Below are 22,249 nucleotides of genomic sequence, written 5' to 3' on the forward strand. Positions count from 1 at the left end.
CATTCAACCATCCATTAGAACTTTTATTCATAACCTTCATGAGTAATTGATCCTTGGAACCCTCTTGTTGCCATTCATCCATCTGTAAACCGCATGACTCAGAAAAAATTCCAGCTACACAATAATCATTCCAAATACTCTGATCCACTTCTCTGAGTGGTAAGGACATTCTGCTCAAGAAATCAGCTATAATATTCTTGACTCCAGGTACATACTGTACCTCATAGACAAAATCCTGGAGTCTCATAGAAAGTCTAGATATTCTAGCTGAAGCTCTGCAAAGGCCTTCTGTAGTGAGTAGTTTGGTTAAAGGTTTGTGATCGGAACGGAGGGTAAGCTTTTTTCCCCAAATAAACTTCCTGAAATGTTCTATTGCCCAGACACATGCCAAAGTCTCTCTCTCTATAACAGAATATTTCTCCTCGCAAGGAGATAGTGATCGTGAAGCAAAAGCTATTACAACTTCTACACCTTGTTTTGTCAATTGAGAAAGAACTCCCCCTAGCCCTGTGCCACTGGCATCCGTAGTCACAAAGGTTTCAGCAACAGGATCAAAACCTTGTAAGGTGGGTGCACTGGTGATTGCATATTTAATTTCTAGAAAAGCTCTCTGACACGCAGCATTCCACACAAACGGGGTCTTATTCTTCATCAATTGTCGCATTTCATACGTTTTTTGAGAAAATTGGTTGACAAACTTTGAATAAAATTCTGCTAATCCCAGGAATTACCTGAGTTCATCTTTGGATTTAGGTGCCGGAGAATTAACAATTGCTTCAACTAGTTTAGCTTTGGGTTTAATTCCTGCGTCACAAATCTCATGGCCTAAGTATGTGACTTTTGTTTCTGCAAATTTACATTTGCTGCCCTCAGCAACCAAACCATTTGACTCTAGAATTTTCAAAACCTCCCTTAATTTAGAATGGTGATGAGATTTGTTTTTTCCCATGATTAAAATGTCATCCTGAAAAAATACTACTTCGGGGATATGACCCAGTAATTTAGACATGAGTCTTTGAAAAACTGCAGCTGCCGAAGCTAATCCGAATGGCATGCGTTTGAATCTTGACGTCACAGTTAATCGCAAGACACGAGCAGACCTCAAACCACACACACACACACACACGCACACAACCACACAGCCACACACACACACAACCACACCCACAACCACACACAACCACAATCACACACAACCCCAACACACAACCACACCCCCCCACACACAACCACCCCCACACAACCACACACACACCCTCACAAACACACACTCCCACACACACACAACCACAACCACACACACACAAACACACACTCACAACCACACACAACAAACAAACACACAACCACACACACAACCACACACACAACCACACACACACCCACACACACACACAACCACACACACAACCACACACACACTCAACCACACACACACTCAACCACACACACACACACACAACCTCACACACACAACCGCACACACTCAACCACACACACACTCAACCACACACACACACCCAGCCACACACGCACACAACCACACACACAAAAACACACAACCACACACACAAACACAACCACACACACACTCAACCACACACACACACCCAACCACACACACAACCACATGCACAAACACACAACCACACACACACACAACCACACACACACACCACCACACACAACCACACACACACTCAACCACAACCACACAAACACTCAACCACAACCACACACTCAACCACACACACAAACACAACCACACACACACTCAACCACACACACTCACACAGCTTTGCCTGGACTTTTTAAATGGGCCATCCAGTCATGACGTCACAGTAAATCGCAAGACTCGAGCAGACCTCAAACCACACACAACCACACACACACACAACCACACACACAACAAACACACACCCACACACAACCACACACACACACAACCACACCCACAAACACACACACACTCAACCACACACACACACCCAACCACACGCGCACCCAACCACACACACACACGACCACACACACAAACACACAACCGTACACACACACCACCACACACACACACAACCACACACACACAACTACACACACACCCACACACACACAACCACACTCAACCACAACCACACACACTCAACCACAACCACACACTCAACCACACACACAAACACAACAACACACACAACCACACACACAAACACACACACACAACCACACACACACACACTCAACCACACACACACACCCAACCACACACGCACACAACCACACACACAAAAACACACAACCACACACACAACCACACACACAACCACACACACAAACACACACACACAACCACACACACACTCAACCACACACACACACACACACAACCACACACGCACACAACCACATGCACAAACACACAACCACATACACACACAACCACACACACAACCACACACACACCACCACACACACACAACCACACACACACTCAACCACAACCACACAAACACTCAACCACAACCACACACTCAACCACACACACAAACTCAACCACACACACACAACCACACACACACTCAACCACACACACACACACCCAACCACACACGCACACAACCACACACACAAAAACACACAACCACACACACAACCACACACACAAACACACACACACAACCACACACACACACCCAACCACACACGCACACAACCACATGCACAAACACACAACCACACACACACACACAACCACACACACAACCACACACACACACCACCACACACACACAACCACACACACACTCAACCACAACCACACACACACTCAACCACAACCACACACTCAACCACACACACAAACACAACCACACACACAACCAGACACACACTCAACTACACACACTCACACAGCTTTGCCTGGACTTTTTAAATGGGCCATCCAGTCATGACGTCACAGTAAATCGCAAGACACGAGCAGACCTCAAACCACACACAACCACATACGCACACACCCACTGCCTCACACACACAACCACACCCACAACCACACACAACCACAATCACACACAACCCCAACAGACAACCACACCCCCCCACACACAACCACCCCCACACAACCACCCCACACCCCCGCCCCACACACACACTCCTACACAAACAACCACACACACAACCACACACACACACAACCACACACACAACAAACACAACCACACACACACCCACACACAACCACACACACACAACCACACACAAACACACACACACTCAACCACACACACACCCAACCACACACACACACAACCACACACACACACAACCACACACACAAACACACAACCATACACACACACCACCACACACACACAACTACACCCACACACCCACACACACACAACCACACTCAACCACAACCACACACACACTCAACCACAACCACACACTCAACCACACACACAAACACAACAACACACACACACACAATCACACACAAAAACACACACACAAAAACACACACACACAACCACACACACACACTCAACCACACACACCCAACCACACATGCACACAACCACACACACAAACACACACAACCACACACACACAACCACACACACACTCAACCACACACACATCCAACCACACACACACACACAACCACATGCACAAACACACAACCACACACACACACAACCACATACACACACACACCACCACCACACACACACAACCACACACACACTCAACCACAACCACACAAACACTCAACCACAACCACACAACCACACACACAAACACAACCACACACACACACCCAAACACACACGCACACAACCACAGACACACACAACCACACACAAACACACACACAAACACACACACACACACACACTCAACCACACACACACACACCCAACCACACACGCACACAACCACGTTCACAAACACACAACCACACACACAACCACACACACACAACCACACACACACTCAACCACAACCACACAAACACTCAACCACAACCACACACTCAACCACACACACAAACACAACCACACACACACACACAACCAGACACACACTCAACCACACACACTCACACAGCTTTGCCTGGACTTTTTAAATGGGCTATCCAGTCATGACGTCACAGTAAATCGCAAGACACGAGCAGACCTCAAACCACACACAACCACATACGCACACACCCACTGCCTCACACACACACAACCACACCCACAACCACACACAACCACAATCACACACAACCCCAACACACAACCGCACCCCCACACACACAACCACCCCTGCCCCACACACACACTCCCACACACACAACCACACACAACAAATACAACCACACACACACCCACACACAATCACACACACAAACACACACACACCCAACCACACAAGCACACAACCACACACACACACAACCACACACACAAACACTCAACCATACACACACACCACCACACACACACAACTACACCCACACCCACACAACCGCACTCAACCACAACCACACACACACTCAACCACAGCCACACACTCAACCACACACACAAACACACACACAAACACACACACACAAACACACATAACCACATACACAGTCAACCACACACACACACACACACTCAACCACACACACAAACACACACACTCAACCACACACACACTCACTCAACCACACACACCCACACATACCCACACACACTCACTCACTCAACCACACACACACTCAACCACACACACACACTCTACCACACACGCACTCAACCACACACGCGCCCAACCACACACGTGCCCAAACACACGCACGCCCAAACACACACGCACCCAATTTTTTGGGCTGTGAGCATAAATACAATGTTACCAAACACGATGAACACCTCGGGAAAGTGTGGGAAGTCACCCCCAACTTTGAAACCACTTGCTGTTGCAGAGTGTGTGCTGTACACATGGCAATACCTTGACACAGCGGACTGTTGCAAGGAATGCTTTGAACCTCGGAGTCTGACAAACCTCAGTCTGTGCATTAGTTCACCCTGTCTTGGCGCTGCATGAAAACAGGGTGCCCACTGTCCAGCATGAAGTGAGACACTGTGATCGGGGCTGGAGATACTATTTAGCAATCTGCTTAGAAGATTGTGTTTCATTTATGGCATTAAAGATAAAGGAGCACTGGCAACGCTGATAAAAATGGATTTCATTTTGAGTAGTGACTAAAACTTGTAAAAAGCCTGCAGTACTGAAACAAGCATTTGCAATGCAATAGGTCTCGCATTTGCAAAAGTTTAAGCTATTGGCATTGTTCATGACAATGCCTTTTTAATCTATTTTATAAAACAAACACATAAATAAATGCCATTAACATTTAGAATGCTAATAGCTAGTGTGGCATTATTATTAGCAATGCCAACTGCTCACACTTTTATGATGCGAGACCTATTGCATTGCAAATGCTTGTTCTTTTTCAGGTCTCACCTAGCAGTGTGCATGCGCTGCTCTGCGAGACTTATTGTAAGGGGCTTTCAAAAGCTCACACATGCGGGTAACCGCAAGCAATAGGCCACACACGCACCAGTGTGGCCTATTGCTTGCAGTTACCCGCACGGGCGCCATATGTTTTGAATTATCGTGCCCAGACATGGGTGCGATAATTCAAAACATATGGCCTGGTGCTCGCTCTCTTGCGCGCGCCCACACTCCGATCTCTTCCCCTGCTGCCTACCCCATCTTCCCCCTCCTCCTTCTCTACTTTCTCTCTGCTCCGAGGAATTCTGCCTTTATCACATTCTGCCATCTTCTTCTTCTCCAGTCGCCATTCTCTTTCTCCTCCTCCCCCCTCGGCTTTTTTGTATTGCATGTCTCGTTGTTTTCATGTATACATCCCCACACATACGTGTCCACAAGAACAAAGCTGGCATTATCTCAGCTCTTTTCATGTGGAAATAATATGACAAATCCGATTCCGGCAGATTCAGTTTCCTCGCAGTTTCCCCCTCTCTCTCATCCTTCGCCCCTCCCGCCCTCCAGTACAGTGGTCTCGGGGCTCCCATTTCTCCATGAATTCCCGCAGTCTGCAGGGTTATGGGTAGGTTACAGGCGGGCGTCGGCGGGAAATAGCCCCCTGGACACCCTCTGCGAAAGAAATTGTATTTGGCCAGCACTGAGGAGCACTGCAAACATTATCATTATTTACTATTTATGTACCGTTTCACATAAATTCGGGTCTGATGCATCACAATACAAGCGAGGAGGGCTGGGGCAGAGCCAATTGCATAGCTGTCAAGTTACCCCAATGCCGTATGTGACGCCTCCAGCCTTTACCAGCTGTTGAGCCAGCAGCAGGTAGTGTGCCGAGTTTTCAAGCAATACTCACTGCTTTAAAAGTGCAACTACAAGTCCTAGAATGCAGTTGCGGTGAGCAAAAAAAAAAGCCAAGCCTGGATGAAGATGTTACACATGGCCTGAGGCCACTTGCAGCTATGCCGTTGGAAAACAGGTTGAGTCTTGCTTGCCACTGGTAATGCTGCAGCCCTGCACCAGGGCTGCCTGCTGGAATTGTGAGGCGTGGGAGGACTAAATTATGCGGTCGTGCTGTCTAAATTGTGTGGCTAGAAAATGAAAGTTATGTGGCATAATGCGGCACATTTTGATAGTATTTTCTCAGTTTGATCTCAGTTTTACACACGTTAACACTATCTGAGCAAATGTTTTACCACATTTCTACCAGTTTGACACTTAAATACATCAATAAGTAACAGAAAGGTAAACAGGCAACCTTTGCAAAGGGACTTCCTCTTCCGCGTTTTAAATAACTTTAGACCTGTTTGAGCTTGAAATTACTTTTTATTAAAATCTGTAATCACGCAGCAGATGATGGATCATGTAGCAAATTCACAAGTATGCCGAAAACGCCAGAGCCACAAAATCCCATATTTCAAGTGGCACTGGCCTGAACCCTAAATGATGCGGCAGCTTGTGACTTGGGATGAGACTGACTTCTCCCGGCCCTACTAATCATCGCAGGCATGGATCTAAAGGAGAGAAGCTCCTTTCACTGCTTTAAAAGTGCAACTACAAGTCCTAGAATGCAGTTGTGGTCAGCAAAAAAAAAAGCCACGTCTGTCTGAAGATGTTACACATGGCCTGAGGCCACTTGCAGCTATGCCGTTGGAAAACAGGTTGAGTCTTGCTTGCCACTGGTAATGCTGCAGCCCTGCACCAGGGCTGCCTGCTGGAATTATGCGGCGTGGGAGGATGAAATTATGCGATCGTGCTGTCTAAATTGTGTGGCTAGAAAAGTCAAGTTATGTGGCATAATGCTGCACATTTTGATAGTATTTCCTCATTTTGGTCTCAGTTTTACACACGTTAACACTATCTGAGCAAATGTTTTACCTCATTTGTACCAGTTTGACACTTAAATACATCAATAAGTAACAGAAAGGTAAACTGGCAACCTTTACAAAGGGACTTCCTCTTCTGCGTTTTAAATAACTTTGGGACCTTATAAGTGTTTAGTTATCCAGCACAATATCCTTGGTGCAACAACATCAAGTGTTGCATGGCTAAACACATATAAGGTCCCGATGGGAGACCTATTGGCTATGCCAATGCTTGTTTTAGAGTTTTATATAGCGCAAACTAGACCCGAGACATCGGGCATCAAAGCGCTTTACACTAGCACCAGTTTCATTACAGAAGGACACATGCATTTTTGTTAGGCACAGGGAAGTTAGGTGATTTACCAAGAATCACAGGATGTTGAGCGTCGTTGCTGAGAATCGAACCCGGTTCCCCAGCTTCGAGGTTCACCGCTCTAGCCGTAAGGCTGCATCCTCTCCCCTAAGGGTGGGAATGAAGGACTAGGATGAGAATAGGTGGTTTTGGAGCCTTAAAGAAAAACAGTGACTAACCACAATGGGGCACTGATATGTGACACGTCAGGATGAAAATTTCACATGTTCTAAACTAACATGGCAGAATCGATTACATACTAGGTTCACATCAGTTGGTACAGGATAGTAAGCTAGCTTACCCTCTTTTCCACTGTTGGAAGGTGGTTCTGACACTATGGGCCGCCCGGATTTTTCACTTTTTGAGCACCTAATTGTTGAGCTTTTACTGTGGGGGAGCCTCATAAGTTGGGACTCACCCACAGTGAACTCAGGATGTAAGAGACTGCATGGGGATTTTACTGGTGTTCCCCTGGCTTGACCAGGCCACTGCGCAGCAGCTGGAGTAAGGGACACCGGGCTGGTTACATGCAGACACATGTGTACATGCGTGTGCACACGTGTACGGGCTGCGCAGGGGAGATTCCTAGCGTGCGCAGTCCAGGAGCAGCTGCAAAGTGAATGGTGTGGCAGGACTTATGCAGTATTCGGTGGTGACATGGAATAGGCTTTATACACCGAAAAGAAACATGCCAGGGAAAGTCAGTGTGTTTTACTGTGTTTTCACTTAATTATTCCCCTATGGGGATGTGGGGCCCATGGCTAGATTAACTTCCGTTAGGCCTACAGATTCCAGACACGTACTTAAGTCCAATGTAGCGAATGTGAAAATAAGTATTCTGCAGAGTCCAAAGTCATATTTGTACTGCTTTTGGGTCATCCAGAACTGTCATATTTCTCTGAGCCAGCCATGACCAGACCCAGGCTGAAGGCTGACCTCAGCTGGATGGATTGATAACCTTTCTTCCACAAGCTAGGGCCTCCTCTCCATGAAGAGAAGATGGGTGGGGCTACAGGCCAATCCATCAATCGCTGTCACTGGGTGTCAAGCACCAGGCTGCACCAAGGAGGGAAGGCAGCGTGGGGGAAGAGGCTTCAGAGGCATGTGGCCAGAAACCCTGGACTACGCCATATTGAAAAAGCCCAGAGGCTGGACAAGAAGGAGGGAGCAGGGGCAGGGACGTGATGTGTCGCTGTTTGATAGGACCAACAGAGACTTCCTGCCAGCCCCCTACTCAACTTTTAAAAATTGCTTGCACAGGAAGAGAAGTGCTCTGGGGTGTGGTCTGCTGAGGCTGAAGGTGCTGGAGCCTGGCGCAATGGGCAGTTGGAAGGAGAGACCCCCCTGACTGCCCCCAGGACCCTAACAGCACCAGAAGAAGAGCCCAGGACCGGTGCGCAGGAGCAGTGGCCTCTGCGCAGGGAGAAGAGAGGCCACGGAGGAGAGCCAGGTGAAAGGCTGGCGCAGGGAGCCAGTGAAGACAGCACCCTGCTGAATCAGAGGCCCTGAGGGCGGAGGAGAGTGTTCCCAGTGGCTGGGGCTGGTAAAGAGGAGCATGAAGCGCCCCATAATGCCTCGCCAGGCATTTGGTAATCTGCCGTTTTGGTGTTTTGTGGCCCCCAGAGGAGGGGGGTCACCCTCACTTGTGAAAAGGTGCTGGGGGAGCTGCTGTAGGAGCGCAGTCTTTCCCCCCCCCCCCCCAGCACGAAGAAATCTGCCATTTTGGTGCCTGGTGGCCCCCAGAGGAGGGGGTCACCCTCATGTGTGAAAAGGGGTGCAGGGGGGCTCAAGGAGTGCAGTATACAGTAGGTGATCCTGTGGAGAACGCACCTTGATGAAAGTTTGACTACAGGGGTTCTCCTTTACTCCCCCTCCCATGGAGTATATGGAGTTTAGGCTGTAGGGTACTTTTCTGACCCATTTATATACAGCAGAGAGTGACCACGGTCCCTCCACAGCTGATTCCATTTAACCATAATTTTGGTAAGAGTGGAGCCCGTTTCTTGGTATAAAACTAAGGTCCTGACGCATGCCGAGTACCTCTGTTGACGTTAGGCAGAAACATGTCGACCCATTTCCAGACCAATGATTATACGGCGAGGGGATAATAATTTTTCCCAATTGCGCCGCACATTTGTTTTTATAAACCATATAGTCTCCTAAATCATTAAATAGAGAATGAGGTTACTATAATGGCTTTTAATCTCACTTATTCACTTTGGGCCCCACTTAGTTAGAAGTGCATCCCTGTCGTCAGGTGCATGCCCGCCCTCTATCAAACCAAGTTTTTAGAGGGCGAGGACTGGCCGATGATGAAGCATGACACCAGGTGGTGTGTGAGGCCAGTCCGTAACTTTTAGTGAGATGTCCACACTCACAGTCACTTAACACTACTCAGTTATCTCCGGGTCATTCTAATAGGAGCGGCCCCTTTTGTGTGTATTTACGTAATCCCATGCTTTTACCTGTGATTCCTTTTAAAGTGAAGAGGCGCACTGCAGGAGAAGTGTAGTTGCCAGGAGTACTTCTTTTGAAGGGACTGTCACGTGTAAGGAGATGTCATAAGCCAAGTGGGGCTATGTTGGCAGACAGTCCTGCTAAGGTGTCTGGCTGTATATGCTCAATCCTGTGATTTCATCTGTGATGCTTTTAGGGGTTGTAATTGCAATGCATTCAAATGATCAACCAAGGTGATGAGTACTGTAATTCTAGAGTGTGCGTAAACATGGATTCTTGCTGCTGCGCTTAGGTGAAGTCCCCAGACTGCGAGCCCTTAAGATATAGAGGTGCATACTTTATGTTCAGTAGGAGATGCTCAGTCAGGGTCATGTGTCACCAAGGCATGTTTACCCCTTTTTAATGTTTGTTGAGGTCATGGGGTGGGTCGCCACTGGGATGGTGCCAGTGCGCAGGGCCCTCGCTCCAGGTTATGTTCAACTATCTGCATTGGGGGCAAGTTGATGTGCATACATGGGAGTGGTGATACTAGACCCCACCCCCCCTTTGCGGGAGGGGTGGAGATGTTATGCAATGTCACAAAGTAATTCCAACAGCTTATGTATATTTGTAAATTGGTGCATAGTATTGAGTAGTGTGTGTGTTTAATGAATGTACTTTATAAAGCAAAGTACAGTCTGGACAATCAATTATTGAGTGTTATTTTTGTGCACCTGCAAATGACGATTACTAGCCCACACCACCTCCCTTGAGTAAGCCTCAGACTGCTCTGCAACGATACCCTCTGAGAGTCAGGTGCTACAATTGGGTGTTTGGTTCCCAGAGAAGGAAAAAGGTAGTCATGTTATTTGTACAGGCCTCACAGATGCTGCCTCGTTTTCCAACATCCACTGATTACATGTGTGCTTGACAGTGGGCACTGTTATATATCAATCTCCAGTCTAAGTATAGCGCTTAATTTTGGATATGAGTTGTTCCTTTTTTGAACTCGAAATGTTTAGCTGGTCATATATGTGAGATAAAAGTAGACAGCTCAATATCAAACAATTAGCTCGAATGGTAAAGGGGCAATCAGACTTTAGATCGCGTTGTTCCCAGTAGAACAAGCAATCCACTTGGCCACACCTCCGATAGGAGAGAAGAGGGCTCGAAGGGGTCTTCCAGCTGAGTATTTTTGCCTTGAAAACTCATCATATATGGTACTGTGACCACTCATGTGCAGGAGGTCATAGATGAAGGATGGTGTATTCTTTCTTGAGGAACAGCGAATCCATAAGCTGTCGGAGTGAATATTTACTTTGGTTGAACTGAACTGTTAATGTGCATACCACGAATTTCCACATTTGACTAACCTCCTAAACCATTGGTCTTAAAATTAATCCATCCTATTCCTTTTTATCCACCCTCCTCACACCCTCTGTCCCTGCTACAGGTCATCCTAGACCAGTTCAACCCAAGCCTGCGGAATTTTGTGACCATGGGGAAGCACTACCAGAAAGCCCTCTCAGGTAATCAATCTATGCTTGTTTCTCTTAGCAAATGATGTGAGTCCTGTGCCATCTTAAGGAGTAGGGACCAAGGGCAAGACAAATTTTGGGGTTCCTGTTCATAACAACTTGACATTTATAACCCATTTTCAGCTAACTCAGACCCTCAGGATGCCAAACAAAACTGAACCATATGTTAATCTTTCTGAAATAGGGTGAAAACAAAAATAACCAAAGCTCAAGCTGCCATGCGTTCAACAGCCAACAGTACCGAATGGAGCTTCAACAAGCATTGATAAAGCCTATTCTTTTTGGGCAACGATCAAGATTTTCTTTGCCTTGTATCAATACTTTATGTAGAATTTAGTTTCTAACCGGCTTGTTACTCACAGGGTCAGAAAAACATGGGAAGGTTGACTTTGTGGATTTTTAGTGGACTTGTGTACAATATTAAAATAAGGTATATGCCCATAGCGCTTGAAATTGTAGCTTTAACTGTTGGATATGTGTGATCACAAACAAATCACCAATCAGTATTAGCATCCACACTGAAGCAGAGAAAATTAAACAACTGCTCCAAGGATTTTCACCATTCCGTTTTCTCTGCCTTGTACCTCCTCTGATTTTCCTATTTGTACATTAGTTTGGCTAGACCTCTGGCTCTGGACCGGTGAGAGAGCGGGTAATGAGAATAAGAGAATACGCTGCAGAGTTAGGTCGTGAGAGAGGTGAGGTAGATAGGAAGGAGGCAAAAAAGTGGAAGTGGATAAATAAGGTAGCGAAAGTATAGTGAGGTAAAGTGAGAGGTTAGCCAGTGCGAAAGGGCTTCGAGGTTAAGAGAGTTAAGACAGACGGAGAAATGAGGTGGAAAGAGAGGAGAGAGAGAGAGATAGATAGAGAGAGAGAGAGAAAGAGAGATGGATAAATAGCTGGGATGTACAGAGAGTTGAAAAAGAGAGATGTGGTACAGAAGTATAAAGTTGTAGAGGTTAGAAATGAGAGTGGTAGAATATAAGGTAATTCATGTGAGACAGACAGTGGGGGGACAGAAAGAGGTGTTTCGACTGAGGTGATATACACGGTGTGCGCCCTGAATACTGAAAACAGAATATTGATGGCACAGAATGTTGCGGATAAAATATCGAAAGCCAAATATTGACAGGTAATTGTAATTATAATTGTAACGTAAACTTATATAGCGCAAAAAAACTATCACCCTACGGGTATCCTGGTGCTGCGACTTACCAAGTTGTCCCTGAGCAAAAAAGATAACCTATTTGCCGGTTTAGAGGAGCTTGTTTTACTAGGGAAGAGCCAAGTCTTTAAGCTTTTCCTAAACGGGAGCAGAGATTTAATTTGTCTGATATTCAGGGGAAGATCATTCCAAAGTCGTGAGGCTACTACACCGAATGCTTTACCACCCGTCCTGGTCTTCTTTTTTATTTTTTTATTTATGAAATCTTTTTATTAAACAAATAACAAAAGACAGTGGCATACAAGCGTACATTTCCTTCCCGCAAGGAACAGTGTTGGTCACAAATTATAGCAGTCGTCCTGGTCTTCCTAAATCTAGTGGTGATTACCAGATTCGTGCTAGAAGAACGAAGATTTCTCCCAGGAGTGTACCAGGTAAATTTCTCCTGCATGGACATTGGACCCAAACCGTGTACTGCTCTAAACACAATAAAGAGGGATTTGAATTGGATTCTCTCATTAATGGATCACCATTGAAGGTCCTTTAAAGCTAAAATCGTTGAGGACCTGCGCTGTCTGTCTAGCGCCAATTTGGCTGCTTTAGACTGGATCCTCTGCAGCTTCAGTAGCACTGATTGTGGTGCTCCCAAGTACAAAGAGTTACAGTAGTCCAGCCTACTTAATATTATACTCCTCACTACTAGGGATCTAGTAACACTGGGTAGTAGTGGGAGAATCTGGCGTAATGCTCTTATCATGGAGAAACAGATACCAACTGTTTTGTTGACTTGTGACTCCATTTGAAGGTTATCATCCATTAAAACCCCCAGGTTTTATACTGTTCTAGCTGAAATCAGTAGTTTATCCATAGCGGTAAGTCTAAACTCGGACGGCAAAGGCCATGCCATTTTGGCCGTGGAACAGTATACTATCTCCGTTTTATCTCCATTAAATTGTAGGGAGTTTTTCCTGAGCCAATTGGAGGTGTTGTACATGCACTCCCGGAATTTATCTAGGGATACTGCTTGATTTTCTTCCAGAGAGAACACCAGCTGTGTGTCGTCTGCATAGTTGACTAGATCAATGCCAAAGGACTTAATGATTGGGATCAGAGGGCGCAGATAGATATTGAATGGGATTGGGCTTTGTTGCTGAGCTCTGTGGCACCCCGTGTCGCACAGGGGTCTTTGGAGATGTAAACGGTGAGATAGTTACCACCTGTTGCCTACACGTCAGACATAATTGCAGCCAGTTCAGTGCCCGTCCTTTCACTCCGATGTTCTCGATTCTTTTCAGCAGTATACTGTGATTCACTGATCAAATGCGGCGGACATATCCAGTAGCAGTAATACAGATGGATTACCATTGTCGACTCGAATTCTCAGGTCGTCAAGTACCGTCACTAGGGTTGTTTCAGTTCCATGCCCTGGTCGAAAACCGAATTGATCCTTGTCTAGCAAATGGTTTTCTTCTAAATATAAGCACAGGGATTTACTAACTGCCCGCTCCAGAATTTTTACTGGGTACGGCAGGAGAGAGAATGGTCTGAAACTCGTTGGACTTTTAGGAACAAGAGACGGTTTCTTGAGCAGCGGAGTCACCACTGCCTGCTTCCAGACTTCTGGAACAGTTCCCTTTTCTAGTGATTGGCAGCAAATCTGCCGCAGCCAGGGGAATAGTTCTAGCTGAAACTCTTTCCATATCCCATGTGGAAGAGGATCCAAAGGGGAGCCAGAAGATACACTTTGAACAAGGTTATTAAATATATCCTCAGTGAGAGTTTGAAAGCACTCTAGAGCAGGCGGCTGACGGCTGACGGCTATTGAATGCCTCTGCCTGTTGCTCTTCTGCTAATATCGTAGGTGGTTACTTTTCCTCCTCCAAGCTGCTATTGTTGTTGGAGTTTAGACCCCCAACAATCTTATTAATCTTTTCATAAAAGTAGACAGCGATGTCATCGCAGAGTTTTTGTGTCACGTCCACCTTATTGCCCATACATTCTGGATTGGATAAGTCCTTTATAATATTAAAGAGCATTTTTGTACTATTAGGTAGCTGCAAGATGGTTTTGGCATAGTACTCTGCTTTGGACCTAGAATAGCTTCCTTATATGAGGCCTGCACCGATTTCAGTTCCTTTTTGTCTAATTCCCCATACGACCTTTTCCATTTCCTTTCGGCCTGTTTGCGTTTTTTCCGCATCAGTTTAAGCTCTTCACTATACCAAGGGGCAGAGGGTTTAATTCTGTTCTTCAGTCTTTTTACTGGAGCAATCTGATCTAGGGTACAGTTTATATGATCACAGTAGATTTGATAGTTTTCTTCCACTAATTTACTGGATGCAAATAAATTCTGTTCTGGGAATGCCGGGTATTGTCTATTTTTTACTAGCTTAGCCCATTCTCTTCCCTTACGGAAAGTTACTGACTGATTTGCATTATTGACTAAACTGGGCAATGTTATCCTAAAATGAATTTAAAAATGATGGGTCCAGCATTGGGGTAATACTTCAATTACCTCTGTCTCACTCTGGTTGGCAAACAAAAGGTCCAGAGTGTGCCCTCCTTGATGAGTCAACTGATGTACCAATTGGTATAAATTGAGGCTCTCACAGGCTTGCCTCAGATCTCTGAGTGGGGGTCCAAGGTTCCCGTTGTCCCAGAGATTGAAATTGCCCAGTATAATCTTCCTTGAGTGTGTTAAAGTCATGTTAACAAGGGTGTCAATTAAAGCTTGATATTGGGTGTTTTGACCCAGGGGCCTGTAGCATACTATTCCTGTCACCACTTTACCTCTTGCCTCTTGCAATGAGAAACCTAGTAGTTCAATGCCCTCTGCATCATCAATGTGTAACGGGGTAAAATCCTACTTTTCTTTAAAGATCACCTCAACCCCCCCACCTCTCCCCAGCGGCCTCGGTTTGTGAAAGATTTTGTAGCCTTCTGGGCATGCAAATCCTAGCTCTACGACAGAGTCGGCGCTGGTTCAGGTTTCAGTTAAAAACAGAGCGTCTAAGTCAAGGCACTCTAGCACAGTTGACACCTCTTGATAGTGTTTAACTAAAGACCTGCTGTTGATCAGGCCACTTTTCAGTCTGCCCGGGGTCTGGTCGACTATAATAGTGTTACCATTATTAGCCATAACTACTTGTGTCCCCCTGGTGTCCCTCTCACCTATATGGATAAGTTGTTCCCTTGAGTAGCATAGTCTGGCATGTCCTGGAATAAAACTGGCAGCATGGCTGGCGCTGAGCGCGGTCGAAGCGTGGACGGGCGCAGACGGGCTTGCCTCTGGCACGCCATCGACGGGCCCGCTGCGCGCGCTGCGCACTTGCATCACCCTTCCTAAATAGGGAGGCGTGTGCTGAGCAAAAGAGCAACTAGCGCGCTGACCAAGATGGCGCTGACCAAGAAATGCGAGTGCCAGTAGGAAAATACTTTTAGCAGCAGGTAAGTGAAAAACACAGTTCCCCGTTCCCCGTTTACATTTGGCAGCAGATTGCGAAATGTTTAAGGTGCAGGTAAGTATAGATTTTCTATACGTAACTGCACACATATGTACCTTGGAAATATATATTTATTCAAGGTATGTAGATGTATAGTTGGCAATAGCAAGCTATACTTCCCTATATGCACTTCATTTTCAATATTTTGTCCCTCAATATTCTGTCCACAATATTGTTGTAGTATGATATTCCGGGGGCGATAATCAGTAGTACACCCCAAGTAACAGAGATGGGATAGAGAGAGAGGGCACAGGTAAAGAACGAGTAAATTCATAGTGACGTAAATATAAGTAGAGAGAGGTACGGTGAGAGGTGTGGTAGAAGATGTGAGGTGCAGTAAGGAGAGAGGCATGAGATAGAGAGATATGTGAGAAAGAGAAGAGAATGAAAGAGCAGTAGAAATGGCGGTCAGAGGTAGCCAGAGAGAGGCATTTAGAGCAGTGAGGCACAGAGAAGGGCAGATAGTTGGTGACTGGTGAGGCAAAGGTAGACAGAAGGAGGGAAAGAGGTTGAGTTAGGGGACGAGACAGGGGAGAGAAAGAGAGCAAGTGAAAGAGTGAGAAAAAACAGAAATAGATAAAGTTCTGACTGTTGTGATCATGCCGTGATCATGTTGTGATCAATTTCTCATACCTTAATATGTCCTCAGTGTTCTTGTGCAGCAGACACGGAAAGACTCTTGCTGAACCCAGCTATCTCTCAGCTGAGGACTCCAAAGAACTCTAGGCATCTTCCTGTGTTGGTATCATGAACGCACCTGAAAGTAGTTTCCGATCAAAATGTCAGCTGATTGCAACCTTCACCAGTATCCTAAAAGTGCTCCAGACAAAAGCACTTAACTCTAAAAGGGCATAAAGCTCAACACCTTTCAAGGGACGAGCTACCCTATTGGCAACTCCCTGTGGCGCTCGCACACCTCTGACCTAAGGCAGAAAAAACCCTTGCACCAGCCACACCACTAGCAGCTATGAAGACTAGCATTGCAGCCATGAACATAACCTCAATGCTCTCCTTACCATAAAACAAACACTAACCCTAATCTTGGTGTCATACTAAACGGGACATCATTTCTTATCCTCATCTTTGCAAGAACATAAACTCTAACACTGACCCTAAGAAGAGTCCCAAAGACCATTACTGCTAAGAATGCTGCTAACAAGAACTCCAACTATAAACTTTCCTTAAACAGGAACACTAACCACGTCCCAAAAAACAGGCCACTAAAAAACTGAAATATTAATTCTCAGTGTATCTTCAACCAGAACATACACGACAATTAGGGCATAACAAGATTCCTAATGACAACTGCGTGTCAAACAAGAACAACCATACCAAGTGCCCAATAATATCATTAACCCTAACACAGTTTGAACCCCTCCCAAGCATACAAAGTATGGTCTGAATAAGAATATGTAACTTAAAAAAGTTACCAATTGTAGCCCTGCCCATAAGAGGAACAGGACGTACAGAGGAACCCTCACACTGATAATAACAAGAAGAGTAGGCATGCCAGGATTAAGATCACATACGCTAATATTAACCTTACCCCTACTCTAAACCTGCCCCTGACAAGATCATAAACCCTAACCTCACCACTGAAATGAGCACAAACCCTCACCCTAAATGTGCCCTTACCAAGACCATCATCCCCACCCTAATAAAGAACAGAAGATTACATTTGCTTCTCATCTGAAGGTTACCACTTGCCCCGACAATAACACCATCCGGACTGGGAAGGATATTTAGCCTCAAAATAAATGTTTAAACGAGATCCGCTCACTTCCTCCCAGTGCTTAATTTGTGCCGGTGCTTTCCGGTGCTTAGCACCGGCACTTAATTATCAGGGCCGGGTCTATGCATCTGCTGCACACGTCACACATTGCTGTTTTTTAAAATTTACCGTAAGGCTGTATTCGGTGCATGCAGACTCAGCGTGTTCACTGTGAGCCACGGCGCGGTTAACAGTGTCTGGTTGCGCCGTTGCGGGTGTGTGAGACACTTCTTAATCACCTCGCCTGCCCTGAGGCTGAGCCCAAGTCCAATTAATAAATTATATATGTTGATCGTGGCGGCCGCGCGCTGCAGCACTTCGTTCAATCACAGTGCAGTGTTGACCGTTGCAGTGTTGCCACTTGCAGTGACACTGATTTATTTGGGCGGGCGCCGGGCTGGATTTTGGTTCTGATGTGGGGGAGTGGCTGTGCGCGCAGAGCGCGCATATTTTTTTCACATGGCCACGCCCGCCCCCAGCATAACCACCGCAGCTCACACTGCCCACCACGAGTCATCACCGTTGTTCAAAACAGGCGACCTCCGACTGACGTCTACATTGAGAGAAGGGACGCCTGTGCAGGCATCGATCAGGCAGTAGAACAGTGGAGTACCGTATGGTAGCAAGCAGCACCAGGCCGCGGCGGCCGCTTAATCGTAAAATCAGTTATTCACTGAGCAAAGGCAGTGCAGCCAGTGTGTGTCCCTGCCGGCCGGCTCACCACGATTAACGAGTAAAGGTAAGAAGTTAAAACTTTACTAATCCTCTTGGAAACCAGAATTCGAGCCTCGAGGTTGTGTCCACCACGTCCTGTGATTCTGGGCAAATCACTTAATTTCCCCGTGCCTTAATGTGTAATGTAAATACGGACGGTGCTATGTAAAGCGCTCGAATACCTTCGGGTCGAGTTTGCGCTATAAATATTTGCAACAACAAAAAAAAAAACATGATAAATGCTTCCCACGGAATCTGATCGGCTCACCAGCTCTGTAAATCTTCCTCATCCTCCAAAAACAGGGTCCCTTCTGTTGACATTCACGACCCACCCCCGCCAAAAGCCCCTGATTTCACCCTCCTTTGAGACTCAGTAGTGTGACGGGTACGAAGAGTCACTGAGCCCGGGACACCTGCATTTTTATAATTTCGAAGGCAAATACGGGCACCGAGCATCACCCAGCGGTCGAAGTGGGCGGGATCGTCAGGGCACGGCGTGCCCCTACTTCTTTAATTGATTAGGTTCCGTTCCCCTGCTTTTTCATTTGAAAGATGCGTCCCAGGACGCCAGAAATCATCAAGGCCTATAGATAAGGCTTGGCGTTCGGGTAGGGGCGGGGTGAGCAGAGAAGGAAATGGACTCTGTCTTTTCTTTCTGGCCCAGAGAATACTATGACAGTGTCCACTTCTGCTCTGCCACTGGCAGCTGCCCCCCCTTCTTCCTCTTCTTCCCTCTGTTTCTGTCTCGCTCCACCTCACTCACTGAAAACCGTGACTTCAAGAAACTGGTATTACCCTGTCTTTCCTCCTTTCGTTTATTTGTTCCCTTTTGAAATGGGTCCAAAAAAAGAAAAAACACTTCTGCTGGAAACGTGGTCTTTTTCTGAAATTTTCAATTTCAAAGTGCAGCCTCGAGATGGAGAGAAATAAAACATTCAAAATATGAAAAATAAATAACCACAGCAACACAGAGCGGTCGCAAAGTGGCCAGAGTGATTTTCTTCACACCCAAACACATTAGCGCCACTTTACAGTGTTTGCCAGTAAGCACTACTTCTATGTTATTGTCTCTCTTTGAACACCATTGTTTTCCCTGGGTGGGAAAGTGCACCATTCCTGGAGGTACTGAAATGCCTGCTTGATGGGTGGATTGGAAAACAAAACAGGGGCTGTGTGTTCACCATACTGCTTACGTATTGTAAGGATATAAGCAATGGGCATTGAAACGGGTCCCTTCTGGGCCCTGTAGTCATGTCCATAACTTGTCAGGCAAAAGCATTCACTCATTTCTGAACAATGAGCGTAAAAGCGTTAAGGTAACCATGTTGTTCCTCCTTATCCGCACCTGCTTTACTTAATCTAGCTGCCTGCCTATGAGTGTTTGCGTTTTCCATGATGATATTATTTTCTTTTTAGGCAGTATATTGCTCTTGTCTAGTACGTAATTTGAATTGAGTCACATTTAGGTGTTTATAGCGGGGCACAGTTGGGTTGTAGCTGAAGGCAGTGCGAGTTTTGCTCAGTGGGACGGTATGGTGTTCAGTGGGGGAGAGGATGTGGCACCATAGTCAGAGCTGCCGAATTTGGAACTGGGGAACCAGGTTCAGCCTTCATGACCAGTCCACCAGACCACTCTACTGAGGGATCCCATTCCCATGCTAGACTTTAGAAGGCCCCGCAAGACCTTAGAAGCCCTGGTGTCCTAGCACCAGCAGGTGGACCCTAGCGGTGGCAGGTGTGGGTTAGTCTTGAGGGCCTGTCCACCACAATCCACACTGGTATTAATGGGACTGTACATTTTCTGATATTTTATTATTAGGACATTTTTACAGTCTAACAGCTAACAGTCTCTGCAAATTTTTTTCCTTATTAGTACCAGTATAACATACAAATGCAGCAGTGAGAAAGGTGAGCAATCAACCTTTGCAAAGGGCCCTCCACTTCACAGCAGCACGTCACATTTTTTAGTAACTTTTGATCCGTTTGAGCTTAAAACAATTTATTAGTTAAAATCGTCAGATTAAGCAGCAGATGATGCATTATGTGGCAAATATGGCAAAGCCATAAATATGTGGAAAACATTTGCAAACTAGGATATTTTGCCATTCATGTTGGAATTGCTCTTGTGGAAAAAAGGAGGAGAAGTGCTGATGACAGAAACTCCATTGCTCAGAGACAAATGGCTTGTGATTCCACTTTTCAGTGTATTTGGGATGTTATGTGATTGGAAACATATTCCACTTTGTGAATGTATTTTAATATCAATAACTCATATTAAACCAAATAAATATGTGTATCTATTGGTTGAATTAAATAACGTAATAAGCTGTAACCGGTTAGTGAAATGGGAAACAAATACAAAGAATTGGTATATTTTGCTCTTTCGGCCACATCTGATCCAATCCTGGGTTATTCCCACCCTCTGATTCCCCGCCCACAGTTCCCCACTTTTTTCCCCCCACTTCGACCACTGGCATCACCACAGCCCTGGGGTACAGTCAGCAATGGGATCAATGCACCAGCCCCTCTGTGCTAAGAAACGTTACTCGAGACCTGGGGACCCACCCAGCAATGGGAAGCAGCAACCCCTCTAGAGCGTTCATAGAGGCCATGGAGGGATGGTCAGCAATGGAGTGAAGGCACTGACGTCTTACAGCAGCAACACACATTACCATACTCCTGGGTGAATTGTCAGCAGTGGAGTACCGCAGCCCATCTATGGCAGCAGTGCTGCAAGCATTGTGAATTATTAGAATCTTGTTTAAAAAGATTTGGGGTGTGACTTTCAGATTTTTCGACAATCACGCTGGCATATCCAGTTAAAATACATCATATGACAAAGGCGTGGGGTTAAGGGCAGTGGAGGGGGAGAGTAGTATAGCTCCAGGGAGTACGTTATAATAAGTCCAATTGTTTATCATCTTTTTAAATTGTTTCTCTAATAGTAATCGCTTTAACGGAATACTAACTCTATTTATGAATCCCAAACCCCTTCGGCCACCGGAAGTGACAAAGTGACTCAATCAAGTGCATTTCATGATTTTATTCAGCTGATCTGTTTTGACTAGTGTTTTCACAACACTTTGGTTTATTTCTTCACATAAGCTATGTAAAAGTTGTATCTTTGATGTCATAGACTCAGTCACTGCATAGACTCTATTAAAATGGGCATACCCTACCCCAGTATTGTCCTTTTCCCCAAATCAGCACATAGAGCACTGGAATTGTCCCTTTTCAATGCATTAGTGATTTCCGATAATTTATTCCAAATTTGTGCTTTAAATGCACTTTTGATTGAATCTTTTTCAAAATGTTCTCAGGGCAGGGAAACCTCCTATCAAAACTTTATTATGAGGAAGGCTCCCTTGCTGAA

At 45.8% G+C, this 22,249-nt stretch overlaps 1 protein-coding gene across 4 annotated transcripts in view; it reads left to right on the forward strand.

Annotated features, from left to right (window-relative positions):
• The window catches only part of LOC146809607 (BAR/IMD domain-containing adapter protein 2-like), a 331,432-nt gene that overhangs the window by 72,145 nt on the left and 237,038 nt on the right, over positions 1-22,249 (forward strand). For 3 of the 4 annotated variants that reach the window (XR_014966465.1, XM_085616451.1, XM_085616452.1), the window contains exon 2: positions 11,639-11,714. Coding sequence is in view for 2 of the 4 variants with exons in the window: in XM_085616451.1 (XP_085472577.1) it covers positions 11,639-11,714 (76 nt within the window). In the remaining 2 variants the exon portion in view is untranslated. Of the gene's footprint in view, positions 1-11,638; positions 11,715-18,785; positions 18,902-22,249 lie in introns of those variants that run through there. The other variant, XM_085616453.1, reaches the window with a different exon arrangement.

Source organism: Triturus cristatus, chromosome 7 (assembly GCF_964204655.1).
Source record: "Triturus cristatus chromosome 7, aTriCri1.1, whole genome shotgun sequence".
NCBI lineage: Eukaryota > Metazoa > Chordata > Amphibia > Caudata > Salamandridae > Triturus > Triturus cristatus.